Source organism: Gorilla gorilla, chromosome 9, assembly GCF_029281585.2.
Source record: "Gorilla gorilla gorilla isolate KB3781 chromosome 9, NHGRI_mGorGor1-v2.1_pri, whole genome shotgun sequence".
In the NCBI taxonomy this organism is placed as follows: Eukaryota; Metazoa; Chordata; class Mammalia; order Primates; family Hominidae; genus Gorilla; species Gorilla gorilla.
The window spans coordinates 109,806,272-109,832,297 of record NC_073233.2 but is presented as its reverse complement, the minus strand read 5'-3'; the positions used below and the strand labels follow the sequence as shown (position 1 = coordinate 109,832,297).

The 26,026-nt window shown below is 35.5% G+C and overlaps 1 protein-coding gene across 1 annotated transcript in view; it reads right to left on the bottom strand.

The window, feature by feature from the left end:
* The window catches only part of CEP126 (centrosomal protein 126), an 84,471-nt gene that overhangs the window by 54,812 nt on the left and 3,633 nt on the right, over positions 1 to 26,026 (bottom strand). The window contains exon 2 of the mRNA XM_004052020.4: positions 21,048 to 21,167. Coding sequence (XP_004052068.3) covers positions 21,048 to 21,167 — 120 coding nt within the window. The remainder of the gene's footprint in view (positions 1 to 21,047; positions 21,168 to 26,026) is intronic.

Genomic DNA, 26,026 nt, shown 5'->3' with positions numbered 1-26,026 from the left:
TATTAACCATCTTTCTAAAGACCTCTCCTGGCTAGAACATTATTCTACTCTAAATAGCTCAGATTAAGGGAACTATATATACTTTCAGGTGATAGAGGACTACAGATCTCCAAGTGGTCCAACATATGAGATAGGTAGAATGTAGTGATGTAGCACCAGAGGTGGGGGAGAAGATTTTTAGCTCCCAAAACAATCTCCTTCAAGAATCTCCCCAGGTCAAGAAAAGAAGTTGCTTTTACCATTTGATTCAACATAATATTAGAAGTTATAGCCACAGCAAATAGGCAAGAAAAAAAAAGGCATCCGGACTGGAAAGGAAAAAGTGAAATTAACTCTAGTCCAGATGACATAATCTTATATTTAGAAAACCCTAAAGATTCCACATAAAACCAGCACTAATAAATGAATTCAGCAAAGTTGCAGGATACAAAATCAACACATATAAACCAGTTGCATTTCTATACACTTAACAATGAACAATGCAGAAAGAAAATAAATAATCTCAATTTACAAGAGCATAAAAATGCCTAGGAATAAACTTAACCAAGGAGGCAAAAGACTTCTACACCAAAAACTGTAAAACATCGCTGAAAGAATTTTAAAAAGACGCAAATAAATGTAAAGACCTACCATGTTCATGAATTAAAAAAAGATATTGTTAAGATGACAACACTACTCAAAGCTACCTTCAGATTCTATTCAATCCCTTCAAATTCCAATGACTTTTTTTTCTTTGCAGAAATAGCAAAATCCATTTTAAAATTTATATACAATGTCAAGGAACCCTGAATAGCCAAAATAATACTGAAAAAAAAACCACCCCAAATGGAATGTTTCACCCTTCCTGATTTCAAAACTTACTACAAATTTATGGTAATCAAAGCAGTGTAGTACTAGCATAAAGACAGACACACAGACTAATGGAATAGAATAGAGAGCCCAGAAATAAACCCTCTTATATATGGCCAAATGATTTTCCACAAGGATGCCAAAAGCATCTAATGAGAAAAGGACAATCTTTACAGAAAATGGTGTTGGATATCTGGATAGTGCAAAACAATATAGTTGGACTCTTACCTTACAGCACATATAAAAATTACCCCAAAGTGGATCAAATATCCAAATACAGGGACTAAAACAAAACTCAGAAGAGAACATACAGAAAAAGCTTCATGACATTTAGTTTGACAATAATTTCTTGATATGACACTAAAAGCACAAACAAAAGCAAAAATAGATAAGTTGAACTTCATCAAAATTAAAAACTTTTGTGGATCCAAGGACACCATCAACAGAGTAAAAAGGCCACACAGGAAGTGAGAGAAAATATTTCCAATCACATATCTGATAAGGACTGATATCAAGAACTCCAACAACTCCACATCAGAAAAACCTGATTTTAAAATATGGGCAAAAGACTTGAATAGAAATTTCTCTAAAGAAGATATACAAATACAAACAAACACATGAAAAGATGCTCAACATCATTAATCATTAAGAAAATGCAAATTAAAACCACAATGAAATGCCACACCACGCTGATTAGGATGACTATTATTTAAAAAACAAAACTAAATAAAAAATAGGAACTGTTAGTAAGGATGTAGAGAAACTGGAACTCTTATACATTGCTGGTGGAAATGTAACATGGTGCAGCAGCTGTGGAAATTGGTATGCTGATTCTTCAAAAAATTAAACATAGAATTACCATATGATAAAAGAATTTCACTTTGAGGACTATATCCCAAAGAAGTGAAAACAGAGACTCAGATATTTTTATACCCATTTTCATAGTAACATTATTCATAATAGCCAAAAGGTGGAAGCAACCCAACTGTTCATAAATGGATGAACGGATAAACAAAATGTGGCATATATATACAATGGAATTTTTTTCAGTCTTAAAAAGGAAGAAAATTCTGGCACGTGCTACACATAATGAACCTTGAAAACATTCTGCTAAGTGAAATAAGCCACTCACAAAAGGACAAATGTTGTATGATTTCACTTTAAATGAGGTACCTACAGTATTCAAATTCAGAGAGACAGAAAGTAGAATGGGGGTTACCAGCTGGTGGGGAGGGTAGCATGGGGAGTTAGTGCTTAATGGGTACAGAATTCCAGTTGGGCAAGATGAAGTTTTGGAGACAGATAATGATGATGGTTACCCAGCAATATGAATGTACTTAATGTAGTCTTTGAAGACAGAGAAAACAAAAGCGATTAAATAGAGAGTCATAATAGAGTATTCTACTTTCTGTTGGGAGGAAGGAGGCACAGCTTGCTTAGCAGAAGCTGACAGAGTCAACATAAAAAGTTCCAAATTCTACATTCATATGCTCTTGAGATTAAAATCATGTGTCAAGTAGATAAAAATCACGTGTCAAGCACTCCTGTGGTAGCCATAGTCAGTCTCCAAACATAATGTCCAATGAAGCATGATTATGTAGTCACCTCCCCTTTAATCAGTCTGGCCCTGTGACTTTATTACCAACAGAATGTTATGGAAGTGATACTGTGTGACTTCCCATGCTAGAATTTTGCAGCTTCCAACTTGGACTTCTGGAATGCTCATTCCAGGAAAAGCCAGACCCCATATAAGAATTTCAGTGACTTTGAGATCACCATGCTGAAAAGAAGCCCAAGCTAGCTAACAGGACAGACAGCACTGGAGAGAGATAACTGGCTTGGTTCCAATTGTTGTAGCCTTCTCAGCCTAGCACAAGACATGTGACTGAAGAAACCATCTTGGATGTCCAATGAAGTGGAATCTTCAGATAACACCAACCACAGCACAAATCTGAGTGCAAAAGCATGAAACTTCCAAGGGAGAATAAACCAGCTCAACCATTCAACACAGATTTTTAATAAATAAGCTACTAAATTTTAGGGTGGTTTGTTATATAGAAGCAAATGACCAGAATAATAACTGTAAGTCAGTATTTTAAAAACCAGTTAACATTTATTTAGTAGAGATGGGGAGAAGTGTTTATGAACAAAAATTGTTTGTTTTCTTCATGTTATTTTAAAAGGATTACATGCATTTATTATATATGCTTTTCTGAAGAATAAAACTTTTTTTGATTTTAGAAATTAGTTTTGTGATATTAAAATCTTCCTAGTAAACAGCACTATGTCATGCATTATTCAGTTTCAGAGTATCAGCGCACTGCAACTGCCAACTTAGGCAACTGTCATCTTTATGTCTCATGGCTGATAGTGCAGCATGTAACTGCATAAAACAACTTAAACCTATGACATTTTTTTAAACAGAGATGTCTGTTCCAGGGATTTTTTTTTTGTACTATTGTATTTTTCTTTTAGAGCACTATCTACTTCACTGGTAATGAGAACAATTTACATTTATCTAGTTAGGTAAGGAAGGAATCTTAGTCAGCTGGTATGTAGTACTGGTTTATGTTAGTGATGTTTCAGTGATACTTACAGATTTGTTTCCTGGGCAAATGCTTTGATGGTCTGTCCTTTAATATGGCTGATATGGAGCTAACTCTACACAACATTGTATATCTGAGAGTTGGTTTGAGAAATCCATGGCTGCCTAGATGTTCAGGGGAGTTTGTTAAATAATGAGTTTATAAGCCTTCCCCTATTAAAGTATTTGAAGTCGTTTGGTAATATCTCATATCTGAGTTATCAAAGAAGACACTAAACCTTTATGTCATATGGCAGACACTTGTGAAAACAAGGAAACAAAAGTTATTTGTTGTTTAATATTTCAAAACAGGCAACATGAATTAACAACCATCTCATTGGTACTGAGTGAAATCATGGTAAACTAAATTATTAGCTTGCAAGTAGGGTAAAATCTCAGACCCTTCACAGTTTCTGACTTAACACTTGCTAGAATGGATACAAAGTAAGACCCAATTGCAAATATACACGGGCTGCAGGCAAAAGAATGGAAAAGCTTGAGAAATTTATTTGACTACATTAATATCAGATGAAGTTTTTGACTATGTATATTAATACCAGACAAATTTGTTAGAGTGTTATTAATATTGGACTTTAAGAAATGGAGTATTACTAGAGGTAAAAGACAACATTTCATAATGATAGAAAGGTCAATTCATCAGGAAGACACAAAAATTATATAGATGTATGAACCCAATAATAGACCTTCAAAATACATGAAGCAAACACAGAAATAAAGATAGAAATGGACAAATCCACAATCCTAGGTGCATATTCTAACATCCTTTCTTTGTAACAGAACAACTGGAAAAAAGTATCAGTAAGAATATAGAATATTTGAACAACACTATCAACTGGGTCAATCTAGTTGATATTTATAGAACAGTAATAATTTATACCCAACAATCATAATACACAGTCTTTTCCCAAGTACATCATAAAAATCTTATGTTGAGCCATAAAAGAAATGTTAATGAATTTCATAAGATTAAAATCTTACAGAATATGTTTTTGACCAAAACACATTTACATTAGAAATCAATTACGATATCTAGAAAAGCTCCAAATAACTGGAAATTAGAGAAAAAATGAAAACATAGTTCTAAGTAAACCATAGATCAAAGAAAAAAATCTAAAGAGAAGTAAAAAAAAATTTTGAATGATATAAAAATTAAAATACAGCATACTGAATTTGTTAAATGCAGTTAAAAGTGTGTTTGGAAGAAAATTTATAATTTTATTTTATATTTTTTTGTAGAGAAGTGGGGGGGTCTTGATTTGTTGCCCAGGCTGGTCTTGACTCCTGGCCTCAAGAAATCCTCCTACCTTGGCTTTCCAAAGTTTTGGGATTACAGGTGTGAGCCACCATGCTTGGCCAATTTATAATTTTAAATGCTATACCAGAAAAGGGGAAAGGTTTAAAATCAATGACTTCAGTTTCCACCTTAACAAGATAGAAGATGAGCAAATTTATCCTAAAGAAGAAAGAATCTAATAAAAAGAAAATAAACTGATGAAGTAGTAAGCAAAAAAAAAAAAAATAGAGAAAACATAGACAAGTTGCTTTGGAAAATGTTAAGAAAACTGATAAACTCCTAGCAAGAACAATGAAGAAAAAAAGGGAAAACAAAAATTAATAATATCATGAATGCAAGACAGGGTATCACTACAAATACCTCAGGCCTTAAAAAATAATAGGAGAATATTACAAACAACTTTATGCTAATAAATTCAACAACTTAGGTAAAATGGACCAATTTCTTAAAAGAAACTACTTTCCAAAACTGACACAAAAGAAAATAAAATATGAAAACCTCTACACATTAATAATTTATAATTAATAAGTTTCCCACAAAAAAACTCTAGGTTCAGATATATTATAATTTTTTTGTCAAACGTTTAAAAGAGAAACAACAATCATACACAACCATTTTCAAAATATAGAGGTGAACAAAACACTCCCCACCATGTTTTATAAGGCCAGCATAACTATGATTCCAAAACCCGACAACACATTAGAAGCAAAGAAATTTATAGACCAATATCTCTCATCAACATTACACAAAAATCCTTCACAAAATACAGGTTAAGCATCTCTAATCAGCAAATCCAAAATCTGAAATGCTACAAAATTTGAAACTTTTGAGTACTGACATGAAGACTGAAAGTCTGCCTTTGTTTGCTATTGCTGTTGTCTGCCAGCTGATACAGGTATTCCGGTGATGCTACTGTACTGGTTCATTACCTTGAACACATTATTTTTTCAATGTGTTAATGTTATCTGTCATATTTTTTACTTTTAAGTACTTAAGTGTGATAAGTATAAGAAAATGATTGCTTATCAGTAACATATAAATTCAGACTCAGGAATGGTGGTGACGACCAAACAACCACAGATTGTCCATGTGGTTGACTGAGACAATGACACCTTTGCTTTTTGATGGTTCAATGTACACAAACTTTGTTTCATGCACAAAATTATTTAAAAATATTACATAAAATTACCTTTAGGCTATGTGTATAAGGTGTATATCAAACATAAATGAATTTCATGCTTAGAATTGAGTCTCATTCCCAAGATAACTCATTATGTATGTACAAATATTCCAAAAGTCTAAAAAGAATTAAAATCCACAACACTTCTAGTTCCAAGCATTTGAGATAATGAGCACTCAATCTGTATTAGCAAATAAAATCCAGCAATTTATAAAAATATCATTACCAAATGAGGGTTATCCATGGAATGTGAAATTAGTGCATCTCACTATATTGACAAAAAAGAGGGAAGTGATATGATCATCAAAATAGATGTAGAAAAAGTATTTGACAGTATTCAACGCATATTCATAAAAATTCTCAGCAAACTAGGAATGAGAGGAAACTTCTTCAATCTGATAGAGGGCACCTACCCAAATTCCCTAGCTAGCAGCATAGTTAATGGTGAAATAGTAAATACTTCCCCCAAAAGGTATAAGGCAAAGAGGGTTACTCATACTACTTCTAGTCCCCATTTGCACTGGAAGTCCTAGAAAGTTCACTGAGGTCAACAAAAAAGTAAAAGCCATATTGACTGGAAAGATAGACATTAAATTCTCTTTATTTGCAGACAACATAATTATATAACTAGAAAATCATCAGAAATATATAAAATAACTCCTGGAACTAATGAGAAAATTTAACAAGTTCTTAGAATACAAGGTCAATATAGAAAAATCATTTGTATTTCAACATATAAGCAACAAACAATGGGAAATGAAATTTAAATAAATTCATTTATAAAAGCATTACAAAATACAAAATATTTAGGAGTCATTAAGCAAAGACATGCAAGACTTCTGTACTGAAAACTAGAAAATGCCACTGAGAGAAATTAAATAAACAAACCAAAAAAACCCAAACCAAAATAAAGGGTGGGGGAAAGAGGAGAAGAGATAAGCTGTGTTCATGGATTTCATGGACTGCAAGACTCAATTTTATTAATGCAATTAGAATTGTTATCAAGTCTTTCTAAATTGATATACAAATTCACCACAATCCCACTCAAAACCAGGCAGATTTATTTATAGGGAAAAGTAAAAATACCTAGAATAAGCAAAACTATCTTGAATCAGAACAAAATCAGAGGCTACACACTATCTTATTTCACTATAAAGAAGTGGTTCTCAACTGAGGAGAGTTTTGCCCCTTCCCCCTCAAGTGGACCTTTGACAATGTCTAGAGACATTTTAAATTGTCATGACTGGTGTGTGCTACTGGTATCTAGTGGACAGCAGGCAAGTACTGTTAAACATCCTATACTTCATCCTAAAATTCCTATATGGTAGTTCCCCTATAATAAATAATTATCTCATCCACAATGTCAATAGTACTGCTGTTGAGAATTCCTGCTATAATGCTACAATAATCAAGTCAATGTAGTATTAGTATAAGAGTAAACAGACCAACGGAACAAAATACAGAGCACAGAAGTAGACCCCCAATTGATTTTCAAAAAAGGCATCAAGACCACTGAATGGCGAAAGGAAATTATTTTCCAACAAATGGTGCTGGAGCAACTAAATAAACATGTGAAAAAACCACTCAGCCCTTATATCATACCACCCACATATAATTTGAGATGAATGATAAAACTAGACTGAAAATCTGTAAGTATGAACTTTCCAGAAGAAATCAAGAAGTTATGACCTTGGGGTGGACAAAATGTCTTAGAGAAGACTAACCATAGAACAAACAATTGATAATTGTACATCATCACAATGTAAAACTGCTCTTTGAAAGATTTCATTAAATAAATGAAAAGGTAAGCCACACGTTAGAAGAAAATACTTAGAATATATATCTGTGACAAAGAACTTGTACCCAGAATATATATATAGATATCTATATATATATCTTACAATTCAACAAGAAGACGACAAACAACCCAACTTAAAACACGGACAAAATATTTGAATAGATATTTCATTAAAAAACTTACGAATGGCACATCAGGCAAGTGCAAACTAAACTCAATTTATTCTTAGTATATAGCTAAAATTAAAAAGGCTGACTGGGAAGGTTATAAAGCCACTGGGACTCACATGCACAATGCTGGATGGTGTGTAAAAAAGGTCAGCCCTTTTGGAAAACTGTTTGACATCTTCTTATATGGTTAAACATACACATACCCTAAGACTTACCAATTCTACTTTTAGTTTACTCAGAACAAATAAAAATGTATATCCACAAAAAGATTTCCTACTTATGGATTCTCTCATGTTTTACCATTTTGGCTATAATTATCTTTCTGCCAGCAGCTTTATTAGTAGTCCCAAATTAGAATAACCCAATGCCTATCAATATAAGAATGGCTAAATAAATTATGATATATTTTTACAATGGAATACCATTGGGCAATAAGAATGAACTAATACATGGATGAATCTCAACATGAAAAATTAACTCTGATGATAGAAATTATAACAGTGGTTGCTATGAAGGGCAGAGATTGACTGCAAGAAGTTTCAGGGTATATTCTGGGGAATGATAATGAAAGACTATGGAGTGTGAAGCTCAGTTTGAACAGAAGTGAGAACATGAGGGATGGGATTAACAGAAAAAGGGTAATAAGATAAATGGATTGGAGGACCTGGTGGGGTCTTAGAACTGTTGAATTCAGGGTACTAGAGGAAGAGGCATGGAAAAATAGGAGATATAGATCAGAGATTGAGATGACTGAAATTGAGATTTCGGAGGTGAAGTAGTAACTGGAAATAGTTGAGGTGATGTGCCATTGAATGCGTGAAGTTCAAGAAAATGACAGACCATTAGGTTGGATGAATGGTCTATGCAGACACTAAAATCACAAAGAATGATCGCTGGAATAATAGTAGGGAGACAAAAAGAGCCAAGTTGCTAAAACTTTCAAGGAATGACACAGAGGATCTATAGATGACTGCAGTAAGGAAAAGTAGGGATAAGCAGTATATTTTGATGGCATGTGCTTGAAGACAGCTGGAGGATTTTAGAGAAAAGGGAGAACAATAGCCAGAAATGAAAACAAAGAGTGAAGATGATACCTTGTCCTTTGTATCTATCTATGAGTATCTTCACACTTTCCATGATATCACCTTCCACCTCCCTCTCACATCCTTTATCACAGAGAAAAACAGAAGCTGTAAGCAGAGACCTTATCACATATCGAAAAAATTACTTCATCCATGTTTTCCTCAACTTGGGGTTCTAGGAACAATTTCTAATATAATCACATATCTTCAATTGCTTTAAGTCTTAATTGTTTTGGCGGGGGGGGGGGTCTCGGGGGTGAAAGTTTTCCATGTTTACTTTCTTCCCAAAAGCACTGTGCATGTGAGCATTTACATGATTGGCGTTTATATTTCAGACAGAGGGATACTATCAGGGTGCTAGGGACTGATATGGAAAGAAAGTTTGGGAGAAGGCTGCTGGCAAAGTAAAGTTTGTCATTACATATAAGGTGACCTGTGAAAATAATAATCATTCATTACAAGTGCTTAGTATGGTCAGGCACTGTAAATGCTAAGTATTTTTTATGTATTACCTTGTTTTATCCCACAGCAGTTATCTGAGGTAAGCATTTTACAGACAAAAATCCTAAATCTTAAAAAGGTTCAGTAACTTGTGCAAGGCCACATAACTATTAAGTGGAAGAATTGGGAGTCTAAACTAGGCAGCCTGATTCTACCTGGTTTTAAACGAGTATACACTATGTAACAACCTTTCTGTAATTTTTTTCTTAAAAGCACTTCCATCTCCAACTTCCACACATAACACGAATTTGTTTTCCCATGGAACCCTAAGCTTAACCTTACGATAGGATTTATCTCACTAAATTGTAATTACTTACTTTTCTGCATTGCTTGTCACACTGTAAGTATCATAAGTTCAGTGTCTGTGTCAGCACATAGCATAGGGCTTGGAACACAGCAGCATGCAATAGCATTGTTGAATGGAAGAATTAATTGCATTTTAACTGTCTGTCTTTCCCATCATACTCTTCAAGTTCACTGAGTGCAGAGCCTGAAATTTTAATTTCTGGAAGTCCTGTTCCTAACACAATGCTTTGTACCTGGTAGATGCTTAATAAATTATTGTTTAATAAATGTTTGACCATATGTCAACTTCAGATATAATCAGAGCACTTTTAAAAGCAGTTATCTATTATTTTTATTTAATAATGTATCTGTTTGGTATATTACAGTAAGTAAAACAGATACGGTTCAGGCAGGTATTTATTATTTAGTGAGGCAAGCTAACAAAACCAAGTAAACAAAGAATTACTAATTATCATAAGTGCTAGGAAGTAAAGAAACTCTAGTTTGAGATAGGGAGCCAGGGAAACCCACTTTAAATAAGGTAAACAGGGAATATTTCTCTGGAGATATTTAAACTAAAAAACTCCAAATACACAGGGGCAAATCATTTTAAAAATGGGGAAAAAAAGTGCTCTAGGCAGAAACAGTGTGCAAAGGTCCTGAATTGAGAGGGAAAAAAACTTAGCATGTTTGAGAAATTGAGAAAATAACCACCAACTCAGCAATATTTGGCAATGATGAATGATAGATTTCCAAAGCTAAGAGGTGGTATTTTTCTTGTAATTATGCAAAAGTCATTTTGACAGCAAATTATCATCACCATCATTTCATATTGTTCCACAGTGGCCAGGTTTTCTGGGCTAAAATGTATACAGAAAGTAATAATAATTTCATACAGTATTTTCTGGGACTGTAGAAAATAAAGCCTGTGTTAGGTTGAGCCACATTAAATCAGGGATGGAGTGTGACCAATAAGCAGACATTTCTACTCCTGAACTCAATGATAGGCCAACAATAAAAAGTTTTAATAAGCAATTATAGTGATGATTACTATACTTCTTTCATTACTCAGTGACTATTTACAGAGTTCCTTTTATATTATTCTGTGCCAGGCACTGGTAAATGCTGTGAGAATAGAAGGAAATGGCAATAAAAATGAGAAAGCTTCTCTACCATTGTAGAATTCAGAGTTGAGAAAGTACATTTTTGCTTCCTATTTACCCTGGAATTAGTCTTTTTCGCAGAAGAAACACAGTCTGCCTTAGCAACTTTCGAAGGGTCTGTTTAACATATGCAGCTCTGCCTCATGAAACATGTAGAGCACCTTGGCTCAATGTAAGCCATCTCATCAAATGACAGCTATATGCCAAACTATTTGTTCTCGTTTCCCAGGAGTCTACAGCTATGGGTATCATTTTCCTCTGTTGGAAATGCTCCTGAGAAGTGAGCAAATAAACATCATGGCAACCGTTTAACAATAGAACCTAGGAAGTAGTATTTAGAGTATCTGAGGTCACAGGAGACAAACGTAGAACTGAAGAACTTGCCTTTTGTGATACATTTCTTTTTTCTGGATGGAACGACATTTCAGATCTAGGTAGCTACAACTCTCTAGAGATATGATAATATTAAACTGTAAAGCTAAATATATTTTGAGAATTAGAAATTAAAAAATTAAAAATAAGGATAAATTGTTCTTCTTGAAAGTTAAAAAATGCAGTTGGATAAATGGTTTTTAGAAATGAAAAATACCATTTTTAACAAATAATAATGCCAACAATATGCCTATAATAGAACTAAACCCAATAATATACTGTGAGTTTTCATTGCCTGTCAAAGAAACATGTGTCCCAGATTATAATCCTGTGCTTTCCGAGACATAAAATTATTTGAAATCCTAAAAGAATGTATGAAAATCATATTTTCCAACAGATTGTCTTTCACTTGACTGGAAAAGAAAACAAATGAAATGTTGAAAATTACCCTCAATACACTATCACAGGGCAAAACACCCAAACAATAAAGATTCATAGAATTAGTAATATACATCATACAAAGGAAAAATATAAAATATCTCATTTCTCTAAAGGTTGAGGTGTCAGTGTAAAGAAACATATCAATTAACTAAAGCTCAAAAATTTAGTAACAAGCTCCCTTAGGTCCTCATTCACTATCCTTAGATTTCAGTTCTAACAAAATCCCTGGATTTAGTAGGTTAAAATGTATTAGAAGTATTAAAAAAAATGTGAAGGAGCTGCTAGAAGGAGAAATACTAACATCAAAAAGACACAAATTCTGCTTCTGGGAAAATGGAGGTAGACATACTTTTTCTATTTCTCCCGCTAAGTACAATTAAAACTCCTGTGCATGATATATAGTTTGCCCTCCATATCTGTGAGTTCCTTATCTACAGATTCAACCAACCCTGGATTGAAAATATTTGGGAAAAAACAATAAAAATAACAATGAGAGGTGAAGCCAGCTGGGCCTCTGGGTTGGGTGGGGACTTGGAGAACTTTTCTGTCTAGCTAGAGGATTGTAATGCACCAATCAGCATTCTGTAAAATGGACCAATCAGCACTCTGTAAAATGGGCCAATCAGCACTCTGTAAAATGGACTAATCAGCAGGACATGGGCAGGGCCAAATAAGGGGATAAAAGCTGGCCACCAGAGCCAGCAGGGGCAACCCGTTGGGGTCCTGTCCCATGCTGTGGAAGTTTTGTTCTTTCACTCTTCATAATAAATCTTGCTGCTGGTCACTCTTTGGGTCCACACCACCTTTAAGAGCTGTAACACTCACCGCGAGGGTCTGCGGCTTCACTCCTGAAGTCAGCGAGACCACGAACCCACCGGAAGGGACACAACAATACAATAAAAATAATACAAATAAAAATATAGTATAACAACTATTTACATAACATTTACACTGTATTAGTTATTATAAGTAATCTAGAGAAGATTCAGAGCATATGAGAGGATGTGTGTAGATTATATGCAAATAGTCCACTATTTTATATAAGAGACTTGAGTATCTGTGGATTTTGGTATCCCTGGGGGTCTTGGAACCAATCACCAGAAGATACAAGGGGCAACTACACCCTCCCCAACACACACCCATAAGAAGAGTCTGAGAAGTGAAGAAGAGGAGGTCAGCAGGCTAGGGATCCTGGTGCCTGAGAAAGGACATGGTGGTTAAGTTCTCTGGGTTTTCTTTTTGTTTCGTATATCCCAGACTTAGAGCAGAAAAAAAACTTGAAGCCTGGAAGCACCAAGCTTAGACAAAAAAAAAAAAAAAGTCCTAACTAAAGCTTACTCTCTCTAGCCTCAGGATAAGGAAAAGATCAGCTTAGCTAGACAGAAAACTTAGGCAAAAATCCTGTCACTCCATCCAAACACCACAGAAAATTGTGGTTCCACTCCCATCCAGCCAGAAAAGACTGAATGGAGAGCTTAGATTTCTATCCTTGCCTCCCTTGTAACGATGTGCCCTGAACCCTCCTGTAGGGATGGTGTCAGAGAAGCTGAGTAGAATGCCTGGCTTTCATCTCCACCTGGTGGTAAAGTGGTCTTCTCCTCATCCTGGTATTAGTAGAGACTATGTCGTGAGTCTGGATTTTCACCTACCCGGCAGGACGAAGTGCCCTACGCTCTCCATAGTTGGTGGTATCTGAGGAAGCCTGCAGAGAGATATGACTTTCACTACCATCCAGCAGTAATAAGGCCACCTCCACTGTGGTATCAATGGAGACCACGTGAGAAGCTGGAACTCCTCCTCCTGCTCAGCAGTAATAAAGAACTGTCCTACTTATCTAGTGTCCACAGAGGCTGAGTGATGAACCTTGGCTTCTACCTCCATCTGTCTATAATGAGGCTGCATCCCTTCTTCCCCTGCTAGAGCAGTGTCAGGGAGAATCAGCTAAAGTTTAAGGTTTAAATAAGTCACAGAATCTCATAATAGAATATGAAAATGTTTGGGTTTCAATAGAAAATCACTTGTCATTCTGAGAACCAGGAAAGTCTCAAACTTAGCGAAAAAAGACAATCAACATATGCCACCATCAAGATGACAGGAATGTTAGAATTATTTGACAAACATTTTAAAGCAGCCATGATAAAAATGCTTCAATGAGCATGTTTGTAGATGAAAAAACAGTCTCAGAAAATAAACAGAAAACATAAAGAATCAATATAAAGAAGAATCAAATGAAAAATTTAGAATTAAAAAAATGCAACAACTGAAATAAAAAACTCAGTAGATTTATTAGGAGATCCAACATAGTGAAGATGTCAGTTTTCCCCATCCCACATTGATATACAGGTATAATGCAATTCCTATGAAACTCCCAGCAATAATTTTTGCAGGTTTAGATAATATTATTCTAAATTTCACATTCAAAGGCAAAGATTAGAACACCTAAAACAATTCTGAAAAAGAATAAAGTGGGAAGAATTAGCCTACATGATTTGAAGACTTATTATACAGCTACAGTAATCAAAATTGTGGGGTATTGGTGGAGGAAGAGACACAAAAAGAACAGAATAAAGAACCCCAAAATAGATGCATACAAATATGCTCAACTGATTTTTGACAGGGTGCAAAAACAATTCATGGAGGAAAGGTAGCCTTTTCAACAAATAATGCTGGACCAATTGGACATCTGGAGACAAAACACACCCCCCAAAAAACTATGAAACAAAACCTCCAAACTTTGGTACACATCTGATACTTTATACAAAGATTAACTAAAACTGGATCACAGACTTAACTGTAAAACATAAAACTATAATATTTTGAGGATAAAACACAGGAGAAAATCTTCAGAACCTAGGGCTATGCAAAGAGTTCCTAGACTTTACATCAAAAGCAGAGTCCATAAAAAGAAAAACCAATAAGCTGAATTTCATCAAAATTCAAAACTTCTGCTCCAGAAGAGACTCTATGAAGAATATGGAAAAATAATCTCCAAGGTAGGAGAAAATGTTTACAAACAACATATCTGACAAAGGACTAGATCTAGAATATATGTAGAGCTCTCAAAACTCAATAATAAAAAAGCAAACAGTCCAATTAAAAATGAATAAAAATGTAAAGAGAATTTCACTAAAAGAGAACAGATGGTAAATAAAATATGAAAAGATAATCTGCATCACTAGCAATTAGGGAAATACAAATTAAAACCACAATGAGATATTACTGCATACCTATCAGAATGATTAAAATAAAAAATAGTGACAATACCAAATGCTAGTGAGGATGAGGAAAAGCTGGATCATGCTTATACTCTGAAAAACGGCTGGCAGTTTTTAAACACACTAAATGGGCAACTACCATATGACCTAACCAGAGTACTCATGGTCACTTATCCCAGAGAAATAAAGGCTTATGTTTATACAAAAACCTGTATGTGAATGTTTTTATCAACTTCATTTATAATAGACTGAGATATCATGTCCTTCAATGGGTGAATGGTCAAACTCTGGTGCATCCATATCATGAAATAATAATAATAATAAATATTCAGCAATAAGAATGAAAAAGCTACTGATACATACTACAACTTGAATGAATCCCAAAGAATTGTACTGAGAAGAGTCAATCCCCAAAGGTTATATACGGTATGATCCCCTTTATACAACACTCTGGAAATGAAAAAACTGTAGAAATGGAGAACATCATATTAGTGATTTCCAGGGGGTGGGACTGGGAGAGAAGTAGGTGTGGCTATAAAAGGACAACACTTGAGGGATCTTTGTGGTGATGGAAGTGTTCTGTTTCTTGACTGTAAACATATTATTATGCTAGTTGTGATATTGTACTATATAGTTTTGCAAGATGTTATCATTGGGGGAAACTGGGTAAAAGGTATATGGAATCTCTCTGTTTTATTTTTTACAATTGCCTGTGAATCTACAATTACCTCAAAATAAAGAGTAATTTGGTTTAATTTAATTTATTATTATTATTTTTAAATGGAGACTCGCTCTGTCACCCAGGCTGGAGTGCTGTGGCATGATCTCGGCTCACCACAACCTTTGCCTCCCAGGTTCAGGAGATTCTCTTGCCTCAGCCTCCTGAATAGCTGGGATTACAGGCATGCGCCACAATGCCCAGCTAATTTTTGTATTTTTAGTAGAGACGGGGTTTCACCAGGTTGGGCAGGCTGGTCTTGAACTCCTGACCTCAAGTAACGCACCCACCTTGGCCTCCCAAAGTGCTGGGATTAAAGGCATGAGCCACTGCGCCCAGCCAACAGTTTAATTTTAAAAAGAGAAATTACAAGAAGATAGATAATCCTCAATGCAAGAACTCACCAAGCTTAACTGTTACAGGCTACTTATTATAGCCTAAATAAAGCTTAATAGCTCAAAGGCAGTACAATAATATAACGGAGGAGAATATTTAATGCTCATAATAATGATTGTAGGGCATGAAGAAAAGATCAAACCACTTTTATCATAAACTGTATGAAAGATTATAGAAATATGCATTGTATTTTAGAAAAATTTATGTTAAAATGTGAAAATAAAGATTTCATAATCTACAAGAATTCCATTTCTGGCAATGCTGTTCATGCTTCACCTATAATTAATCCTTGACTCCTACTGATCCTATCTACTCCATCCAGCTCCACCTCCATAGCCATCTTCTTGCCTAGAACATTATAACAGCTTTCTACTGTACTCTTTGCCTCCAGCCTGTTTTCAATTTATCCTCTGCCCCTTTGCTATAATGAGCTAAAATATAAATCTGATCATGACACTCCTCTGATTTTATTCCTCCAACAGCATCTTTGATTTCTTTAGATTGGCATAAAAGTTATTTCATAACGTACACTATCAACACTGTAACTTCCTCTCCTCATACTCTTCCACATATTCCCATGCATCAGCCACATACAACTTTTGTCGTGTATTTCATAACATTAGGCTTTTTCACATATTGTTCTCTCCAAATAAAACATCTCCCTTCCTCTTCATCTTCCCTGGCTAACTCTTGGTTAACTAATATGAGAGACTTTGTTCTTCCAGGAATTCTTTCTTGTCCTTTAAGTCTATGGCATGTGCTTCCATAGAATCTCATAAGTGATGCTATTGTAGTACTTACTGCATAGCATTGCCATCTTTTATTACTTCACTATCAGTAATCTGAGGACAGAAATCATGTTTTTTATTGTTTTATCCTTCGGAATATGAAACCTTGGGGTTTCCTAGTAAATATTAGTTGAGTGAATAAATGACTATCTTATGTAACAACATTTTAAATAGTCAAAGATAACTTCCAAATATCCAAATTTTCTTTAATATAGTATGGATGGCTGGGCACAGTGGCTCATGCCCGTAATCCCAGCAGTTTGGGAGGCCGAGATGGGCGGATCACTTGAGTCCAGGAGTTCGAGACCAGCCTGGCCAACGTGGTGAAACCCCGTCTTTACTAAAAATACAAAAATTAGCCAGGCATGGTGACGGGTGCCTGTAATCCCAGCTACTTGGGAGGCTGAAGCAGGGAGAATTGCTTGAACCCAGGAGATGGAGATAGTGGTGAGCCGAGGTCACGCCACTGCACTCCAGCATGGGCGACAGAGCGAGACTTCATCTCAAAAAACAAAAACCAAAAAATATATATATATATATATGTAATATGGATGTATTGCCCATGAATATTTAGACCTATTGATATTGATAGTTTTAAATTTATATCTAAAATTATTTGAATCTGTTTATTTTTTTGGCTTACAGCATACATATATATCTATGGAGGTTCAATAAATATGACTTATTGTTTAACGTATAATTCCTTCTTAATTATTCTAGGAGTACTTTTTTAATGCTTTTATGAGAAACTCCAAACTCCATCATTCTCACAAACAGATAATGCAGCTACCTTACACTTCATGTCCACCAAGTATTTCACTGATCCTCTAAGTATTTTTTTCTGCCTCTGGGATATTTAAGGAATCTTTTTTATTGTAGATTTTAGTGACCCTTCCTCATCTGTCATTTGGTATTCTTTCCTCTTCTTCACTGCACAATTTTCCCCATTTTGTGGTGTTTTTCTCTTATTCTGCCAGTTAACTACATAGAATTTTGTCTCGTCATCTGAGCTTTTATGTGCCTATATTATAGTGTTTTATAACGATCGGAATGTTCCCGTTGAGCTCTTCTTAAAATTTATTTCAATTTCTTTGCCTTATGAAGTTGCATTAATCACATTATTGCCCGCCCCTTCCTCCCCCCCTCCCTCCCTCCCTCTCTCTCTCTCTCTCTCTCTTTTTTTTGTCTCGCTCTGTTGCCCAGGCTGGAGTGCAGTGGGGCGATCTTGGCTCACTGTACCCTCTGCCTCCTGAGCTCAAGCAATTCTCTGCCTCAGCCTCCTGAGTAGCTGGGATTATAGGCACCCGCCATAACACCTGGCTAGTTTTTGTATTTTTAGTAGAGACGAGGTTTCACCATCTTGGCCAAGCTGGTCTTGAACTCCTGACCTCGCGATCCACCCACCTCGGCCTCCCAAAGTGCTAGGATTACAGGTGTGAGTCATCACGCCTGGCCAGATAATTGCCATTTTCTAAAGTTTACTGGTAGAATAGATTAACAAAATAAATTCTTTTCCTGACATAATGTTGAATCATTTGTGCTCACTGAATTCTCCATGTTGAGTGAATAAATGCCCATTCACGTATTTACCAAAAGATAGTTCTGGTTGGTGGACTGAAAAAGCAGGAAGTAAGCCAGTTTATTTCCTTTGTGTGTGTGTATCTTAAAATTCCTTAGTCTACAAAGAAGCATATTAGAAAGTAACTTGAGGATGTACTCCAGCAAACTAATGGAATACAAAGAACAAACAAACAAACAAAGGGATGCTATGAGAGGCACAAAATTATGGCTCCAACTCCTAAGAGCAATAAAAGAAAGTTCTGGGATGCCAATTGTGCAATAGGCCTAAAAGATAACCAGTATCTACTGGAGCCGGAAACAAAGGAGACTTGGAGGGAAACAAAGGGGACTCCATTGTATAGATACCGACTGAGAGAATGGAAAACTTGAGGATGTGATAAAAGCATACAATGCAAGAAAAATATTGGCTAATAGAAATGCAATAAATAATAAGAAAATAAAAATGTGTGTGATTTAAAGCAACTAATGAAAATAAAGAGAACTTGATGCTAGGAACATTTTCCTTTGACTTCTGCTGGACACATAACACTGACAATGTCAATGTATAACTGACAAATGGCAGGACTGTCACTGTCTCTACCTGAAGAAAATACTATTAAAAAAAAACAAAACCAAAACCGCCTATAATCCCAGCACTTTGGGAGGCTGAGATGGGAGGATCACTTGAGGTCAGGAGTTCAAGACCAGCCTGACCAACATGGCAAAACCTTGTCTCTACGAAAAATACAAAAAAATTAGCCGGGCACGGGGGTGCGTGCCTGTAATCCCAGCTATTCGGGGGGTTGAGGCAGGAGAATCGTTTGAATCTGGGAGGCGGAGGTTGCAGTGAGCTGAGATTGTGCCCCTGTACTCCAGCCTGAGTGACAGAGTGAGACTCCATCTCAAAAAAACAAAACAAAAAACCACAAAATACCACACACACACACACACACCCCCAAAACAACAACAAAACAAAAAAATCCTCTGTGACCACAATGTAAGTGGACAGCATAAACTTAAATGATGTAAAGTATAAATTGATAGACAATGGCATGGTTAAGAAGACCATAATCATAGACAGCTTCTGAAATTCGGATGTGCACAAATAATTCAGCCCCCTTATAAAATGTGAAATACAGAGACAAATGATTAGTGTTTTAAAAGAAATGTTTATGTATCTTTACATTGCACTTTAGGGTAACGGAAAATAAAACACAATAATATTGTATTGGAAAATGTCCTGCCTCTTAGAATTTTAAACCAAGATTTCTTTTCTGTTATTTTCTACATGAGAATTCTTATATTTGATGAGAGAATACAAATAGAAAATTTATTAATAAAATTCCATAAAGCCTTGCTATTAAAGTTGATTATTGTAAAATAAACAACTGACAAACATTAATAATAAAAAATAAGAAGTCCTATGTGTCAGACACTGATATTTTTACATGTATTCTCAAATATTCCACTTTATTTCTACACTTTCTGCTCTACACCAAAATCCCTTGAAATAGATGTTATTAATTCCAATCATAAATGAGAAAACTGAGGCTTAAAGACATTAAACAGACTTCCTTTAATTCATAGAGCTAGTATTTCCTAGATCTCTGACTCCAAAGTCCACTACTCTTTCAACATATGATTATTCATCTTTACTGAACACCTGTCACACGCCGTTTATAGATGCCAGGAGCCCAAAGGTAGGAGAAAAACAGAAACCCATGCATACAAAATAAAATTCTAAATTTCAGTAAATAATTTCAACTACATCAGACAATAAAAAAGTTAATCTGAAGAGAAACATAATGCCAGGCAAAAATTATAGGCAAACAAGTTTTTATTCCCCAAATGGGATTTGTAACATATGCCCAGCGATGTAGTTAATAAACTCTAGGGATTTTCTGCTATTCATATATTGTAGAAATATGGACAAGGTAGCAAAAACAACAATTAAAAAATGGCATAACTGCTCTGTCTCAAAAAAAGCCTAATATTTAAAAAACATCCTGAAAAATGTTAAGCAGTGATTGAACAATTTGTACTTTTACTTTACTATAGTTTCTAATTTACCCTAGAAAGCTCCTTTTTCTAGCATTCACTTATAAAACATTTCTACCACTTCTACTGTTATTCATATTGCTACCATTATTCATATTTTTCCAATTTTTATACCATTATTCATATTTTTTCCATTTTTTCAGATTGAACGAATGAAAAGTGGCAGATATAGAAAAATTATATAGAAGTGAATAACAAATTAAACTCAAACTATATACCAAAAGACTAAATATTAATTGGTAATTTTAAAATCATCATGAAATCATGAAATGATACAAAAAAAAGAAGATAATACATTTCACAGTCATTTTAAGAAGTGTATATGACAATGCAATAAGCTGTTCTACGACAAAAAAAGACTGCTACTGTCAGAGACCTAGATAATACACCACCACCCTTGCGCTTTGGGAAGGAAAACAATAATAAAATTTACAAAGCCACATAAATCTTGATCAATGTTTCACAGATAACACTGCCATGACTTAGTTTCATAAAGTGCTACAAAGTAGAGAAACTATTACTTTATATTGACTTGGAATTTCTATACTTCTGAATAAAGTGCAATTACTTACTTTTTTCTCCGATTTGACTCCACAAAATATTTACGTGCTCGATTTCGACATATTTTTTGTTGCTGCAGTAATATCTGGCGCTCTTCTTCTAAATTTTTCTCCAGATGGATTTTCATATCTCTAATGATAGCATTAAGTTAAGAACAATGGTCTACATCTTTAGTGGATGACTGTCAGTGCTATATGATAAATATAACTACAGCCTCATGCAAATGATGTAATGATAGTTTTTGTGGAATAATTAGTATGTGCCCACATTAGTATATGACTGGCAAACATTTTATGTAAAAAAAAATTTGGGGCTGGGTGCGGTGGCTCACACCTGTAATCCATCACTTTAGGAGGCTGAGGCAGAAAGATCACGAGGTCAGTAGGTCAAGACCCGGCTGGCCAACGTGGCAAAACCCCGTCTCTACTAAAAATACAAAAATTAGCTGGACGTGGTGGTGCATGCCTGTATTCCCAGCTACTTGGGAGGCTGAGGCAGGAGAATCGCTTGAACCCGGGAGGTGGAGGTTGCAGTGAGCCAAGATTGTGCCATTGCACTCCAGTCTGGGTGACAAGAGCAAGACTCCATCTCAAAAAAAAAAAAAATTCTGACTTGGTATTAGAACGTAAGCTATAGCTCACTTTTCCTGGAGAAAAAAATCTACTTTTAGAAATCATGAGCTCAGGCTGGGCGCGGTGGCTCACACCTGTAATCCCAACACTTTGGGAGGCTGAGGCGGGTGGATCACCTGAGGTCAGGAGTTTGAGACCAGCCTGGCCAACACGGAGAAACCCCGTCTCTACTGAAAATACAAAAATTAGGCGGGCGTGGTGGCGGGTACCTGTAATCTCAACTACTCAGGAGGCTGAGGCCGGAGAATCTCTTGAACCTGGGAAGCAGAGGTTGCAGTGAGCCGAGATTGCGCCACTGCATTCCAGCCTGGGCAACAAGAGCGAAACTCCATCTCAAAAAAAAAAAAAAAAAAAAGAAATCATGAACTCAGATAAGAAGACTGTATATCTTCATTCATTACACAGTTTTTTTTTTTTTTTTTTTTGAGACAAGAGTCTCACTCTGTTGCCCAGGCTGGAGTGCAGTGGCATGATCTTAGCTCACTGCAACCTCTGCCTCCTGGGTTCAAGTGATTCTTCTGCCTCAGCCTCCCAAGTAGCTGGGACTACAGGCACGTGCCACCACACCTAGTCAATTTTTGTATTGTCAGTAGAGACGGGGTTTCACCATGTTGGTCAGCCTGGTCTCGAACTCCTAATCTCAGGTGATCCACCTGCCTCGGCCTCCCATAGTGGTGTGATTACAGGCGTGAGCCACCGCGCTTGGCCTCATTACACAGATATTTGAGTACTTACTAACAAGTTGCCTTCATAGTCATGAATATAAGAAAATGAAATAAGAAGATTGTATTTCACTAATAGAAAGTAGATGGAGTAAATCTATCTACTAAATCGAAAGTAGATGGATTAAGATCCCTTAATCTATAGTAGGAAAGTACATTTTCAAATATTAAACAATCAAATAGCAATATAACTAGAATGGTTAGGAATACAGTTTAGTTTTTTACTTAGTGACTTACTTAGTGGTTGTAAAAAACCACTAGGAAAACTATGTATAGTCATCTGTGTATCCAGAAGCTTGTCACAGAAAAAGAGGAATATTTTGGTTATCCTAATCATCTATTCACTTGAAATTTATTTTATAAAATTAAACTCTCCTTAAATAAGTTGTAGCAATATGAGTAATTTCTCCAATTTATTTAGTTGTGTTTTAATTGACATTATTAAGTATCTTTATCAAATTTGTCAGAGTAATTTTCTGTTTTTCATGAGTCTTCTATTTTTAATGATTTTGAATTAAAAGAAGTTCATTTGGCTGGGCACAGTGGCTCACACCTGTAATCCCAACAATTTGGGAGGCCAAGGTGGGCAGACTGCTTGAGCCCAGGAGTTTGAGATGAGCCTGGGCAATATGGTGAAACCCCGGCCCTATAAAAAATGCAAAAATCAGCCAGGTGTGGTGGTGTATGCCTGTAGCCCCAGCTACTTGGGAGGCTGATGTGGGAAGATCGCTTGAGCTTGGAGGGGGTTGAGTCTGCAGTGAGCTAAGAACACGCTACTATACTCCAGCCTGGGCAACACAGCGAGACTCTGTCTCAAAAAAAAAAAAAAAAGTTCATTGAATTACCGTGTAATCACATTTAGTACCTCATCATTAGATGTAGAAATATATGAGATTATACTGAAGTTATAGATTGTAGGGCATATCTACTTGTCTTTTTTAGAACAAACAGCTTGTTTAAAAACTTTTTACGCCAAGATGGAGGTTCAAAATTCTCTTTAAAAGCTGCATTTAATCAAGATTGTAAAAATCTCATAAATTGATTATTAATGGTAAAACAGAATACAAGAAATACACTCAATAATAAACTATGCGGTACATAATTTGTTAATTCAACATGTTAATTTCAGGATCCTATAGTGCTTCAGTATCAATATTATAAAGAAACTCTATTATTACATATTTCAGAATAACAGGTTTATTTGAACATTTTGTTGTTTAGACCTTTGCTGATGGGGGCTTATTTGTTTTCTTTTGTGTTGCTATTTAACCATCTTTATACCATAGGCCATAATTCATTTTACCTTCATTTTAAATAAAATTTTACACTACTTCAAGACAAAGACCCAAACACACTCACAAACATATTTTTACTTAAAGATTTCTTTTAAAGGATTTATAAAAATCAAACCAAAAGGGAAGAAAATTTGGTTCTTTGCTAGCACAGAAAAACTGTTTTTCTCTGATAGAATATTTTAATAAGAGCCAGACTTCAACGAGATGGCTAGGTATTAAAAGTGACAACTCGGCAGTAAAGAAAAGTGCAACTTCCTTTCAGGGTGCACAGGGCCAACATGAGGTTGAGGGGAGGAAGATGCTTTGGCTTAAGTGAGAAGCAAGGAGGAGACAGTTCTGTTCTCTGTTTGACATGTTTGAAGTCTCATCATGACAGCATAAAGAAAATCACAAATGTAATGTTTGTAATGTTCTGACAACTATATAGTCTTCAATTTAACCAAATGATTTTCTACTTTCTTTATATATAAGTATAATAGTATAGTATGTTTCCTGCTGAATTATTAATTATTAATATAAATAATCCTGCTGGTTTTGTATCATTTCAAATATGGTATTCAAGTTTAAAAAAATTAGATGGCTGGTTAAATTTTGATTTTTTATACAAGCTGTATGGTAAAGGTAGGAGTTCCATAAAAAAACACTGCTAAATACCTGTCCAAAAGAAGGGAATTTTTATATACTTAACATTAAAAAAACAAAACCAAGAATAATATGGATTGTAACATGTGATTTTAAAGCATAGCTTATTCTACCCCACTCTATCCTCACTTCTCCTCTCCCAACTTAGTCTTTTATCCAGTTAGGTTGTTTAAAATGTTGCCGTCACAAATAACTATGTATTATATAACCCATTTTTTCCCCAAATCTATTAAAGCTATGTTGATTCGATTTTTCCTCTACTGTACCTTCTTCCTCTCCCTTAACTCAGGTACTCTAAATCCCTTGCTTGGACTACTACAGTGCTCCTCTAATTCATCTTACTCTAAACCTCTATTTGAACCTACACAAAGTCAGCTAAATGCAAATCTGATTGTGTTTCTCTTTGTTGTTCTCCAAAAGCTCCCTATCACCTTCATGAAAAATTCCAAAGTTCTTGGACCTATATATAAACCATTCTATAATATAGTTTGTTTTTTCAACTTTATTTCTTAACATTTCCCTGTATGAATCCTATGCCCAGACACACTAAGATAATTATAAACAGAACAACCCGTGATGTATCATACCATTATCTCTTGGCACATGCTTGGCTTACTCTACTCATCCTTTCAGGGCCATCTCAAGCAGTTCGTTCCCTTGAAGCCTTTTCTAACCTCCACTAGATGACTTGATGATACCTTCATGAGTACATGATAAGTGTCTTCTCTACATTTCTGTAACTCTCACGCCTGGCGTGGTTCTTAGAATATAGTAATGATTTAATAAAAACCTCCTGAATTATTCCCTTGGAGAAAATTCTCTGGGGTAGATATGAGGACTAAAGGTATATGCATTTTTATATCTTTTAGTGCATTATAGAAAACTTGGCTCCTAAGGGGGTTATACAAAAGTATATGCCATTAGAAATGTATTATGTACCTAAGTTTCAAAATCTCATGAGCATGGGGCAGTACCTTTTAGAAACACAAGGTACAAAACTATGTTTTATTATGTATGTATTAGCAAAATACAATTTATTTATTTATTTATAGACAGGGTCTCACTCTGTTGCCTAGGCTGGAGTGCAGTGGCATAATCTCGGCTCACTGCAACCTCCACCTCCCAGTCTCAAGCAATCTTCCTGCCTCAGCCTCTTAAGTAGATGGTACTACAAGCATGCACCACAACACACGGCTAATTTTTGTATTTTTTGTAGAGATATGGTTTCACCATGTTGCCCAGGCTGGTTTCGAACTCCTGGACTCAAGCAATCTGCCTACCTTGGCCTCCCAAAGTGCTAGGATTACAGATGTGAGCCACTGGGCCCAGCTGAATGGGTTCACTTCACTTTCTATAGTAAAAGTAAGATCCCATCAGTGAGCCTGGGGGAAAAAAAGACAGGTGGGTGGGAGTGTGTGAGTTTGTGCTGTTTGTTGGAACGGACCTGTCAGGGCATCCACGTCTTATCAAGTGGTAAGACAGTCTATCGAGTGTGATGGAAGGTGACAGAGACCTGGCAGAGGCATTCATAGGAAAAAGAAAGAACCCTGTTCCTGTTTAGGTGAAGCTGGAAACCATCAATCTTTAGGGTACAATCTGTATTGTTTTGTGATTTTTCTTTGACAGCATTTTTATTATTTGCATGAAGGAGTAAAGGAGCAGGACTATAATAGTTATTGAGTGGCTGAGGCAGAATGAT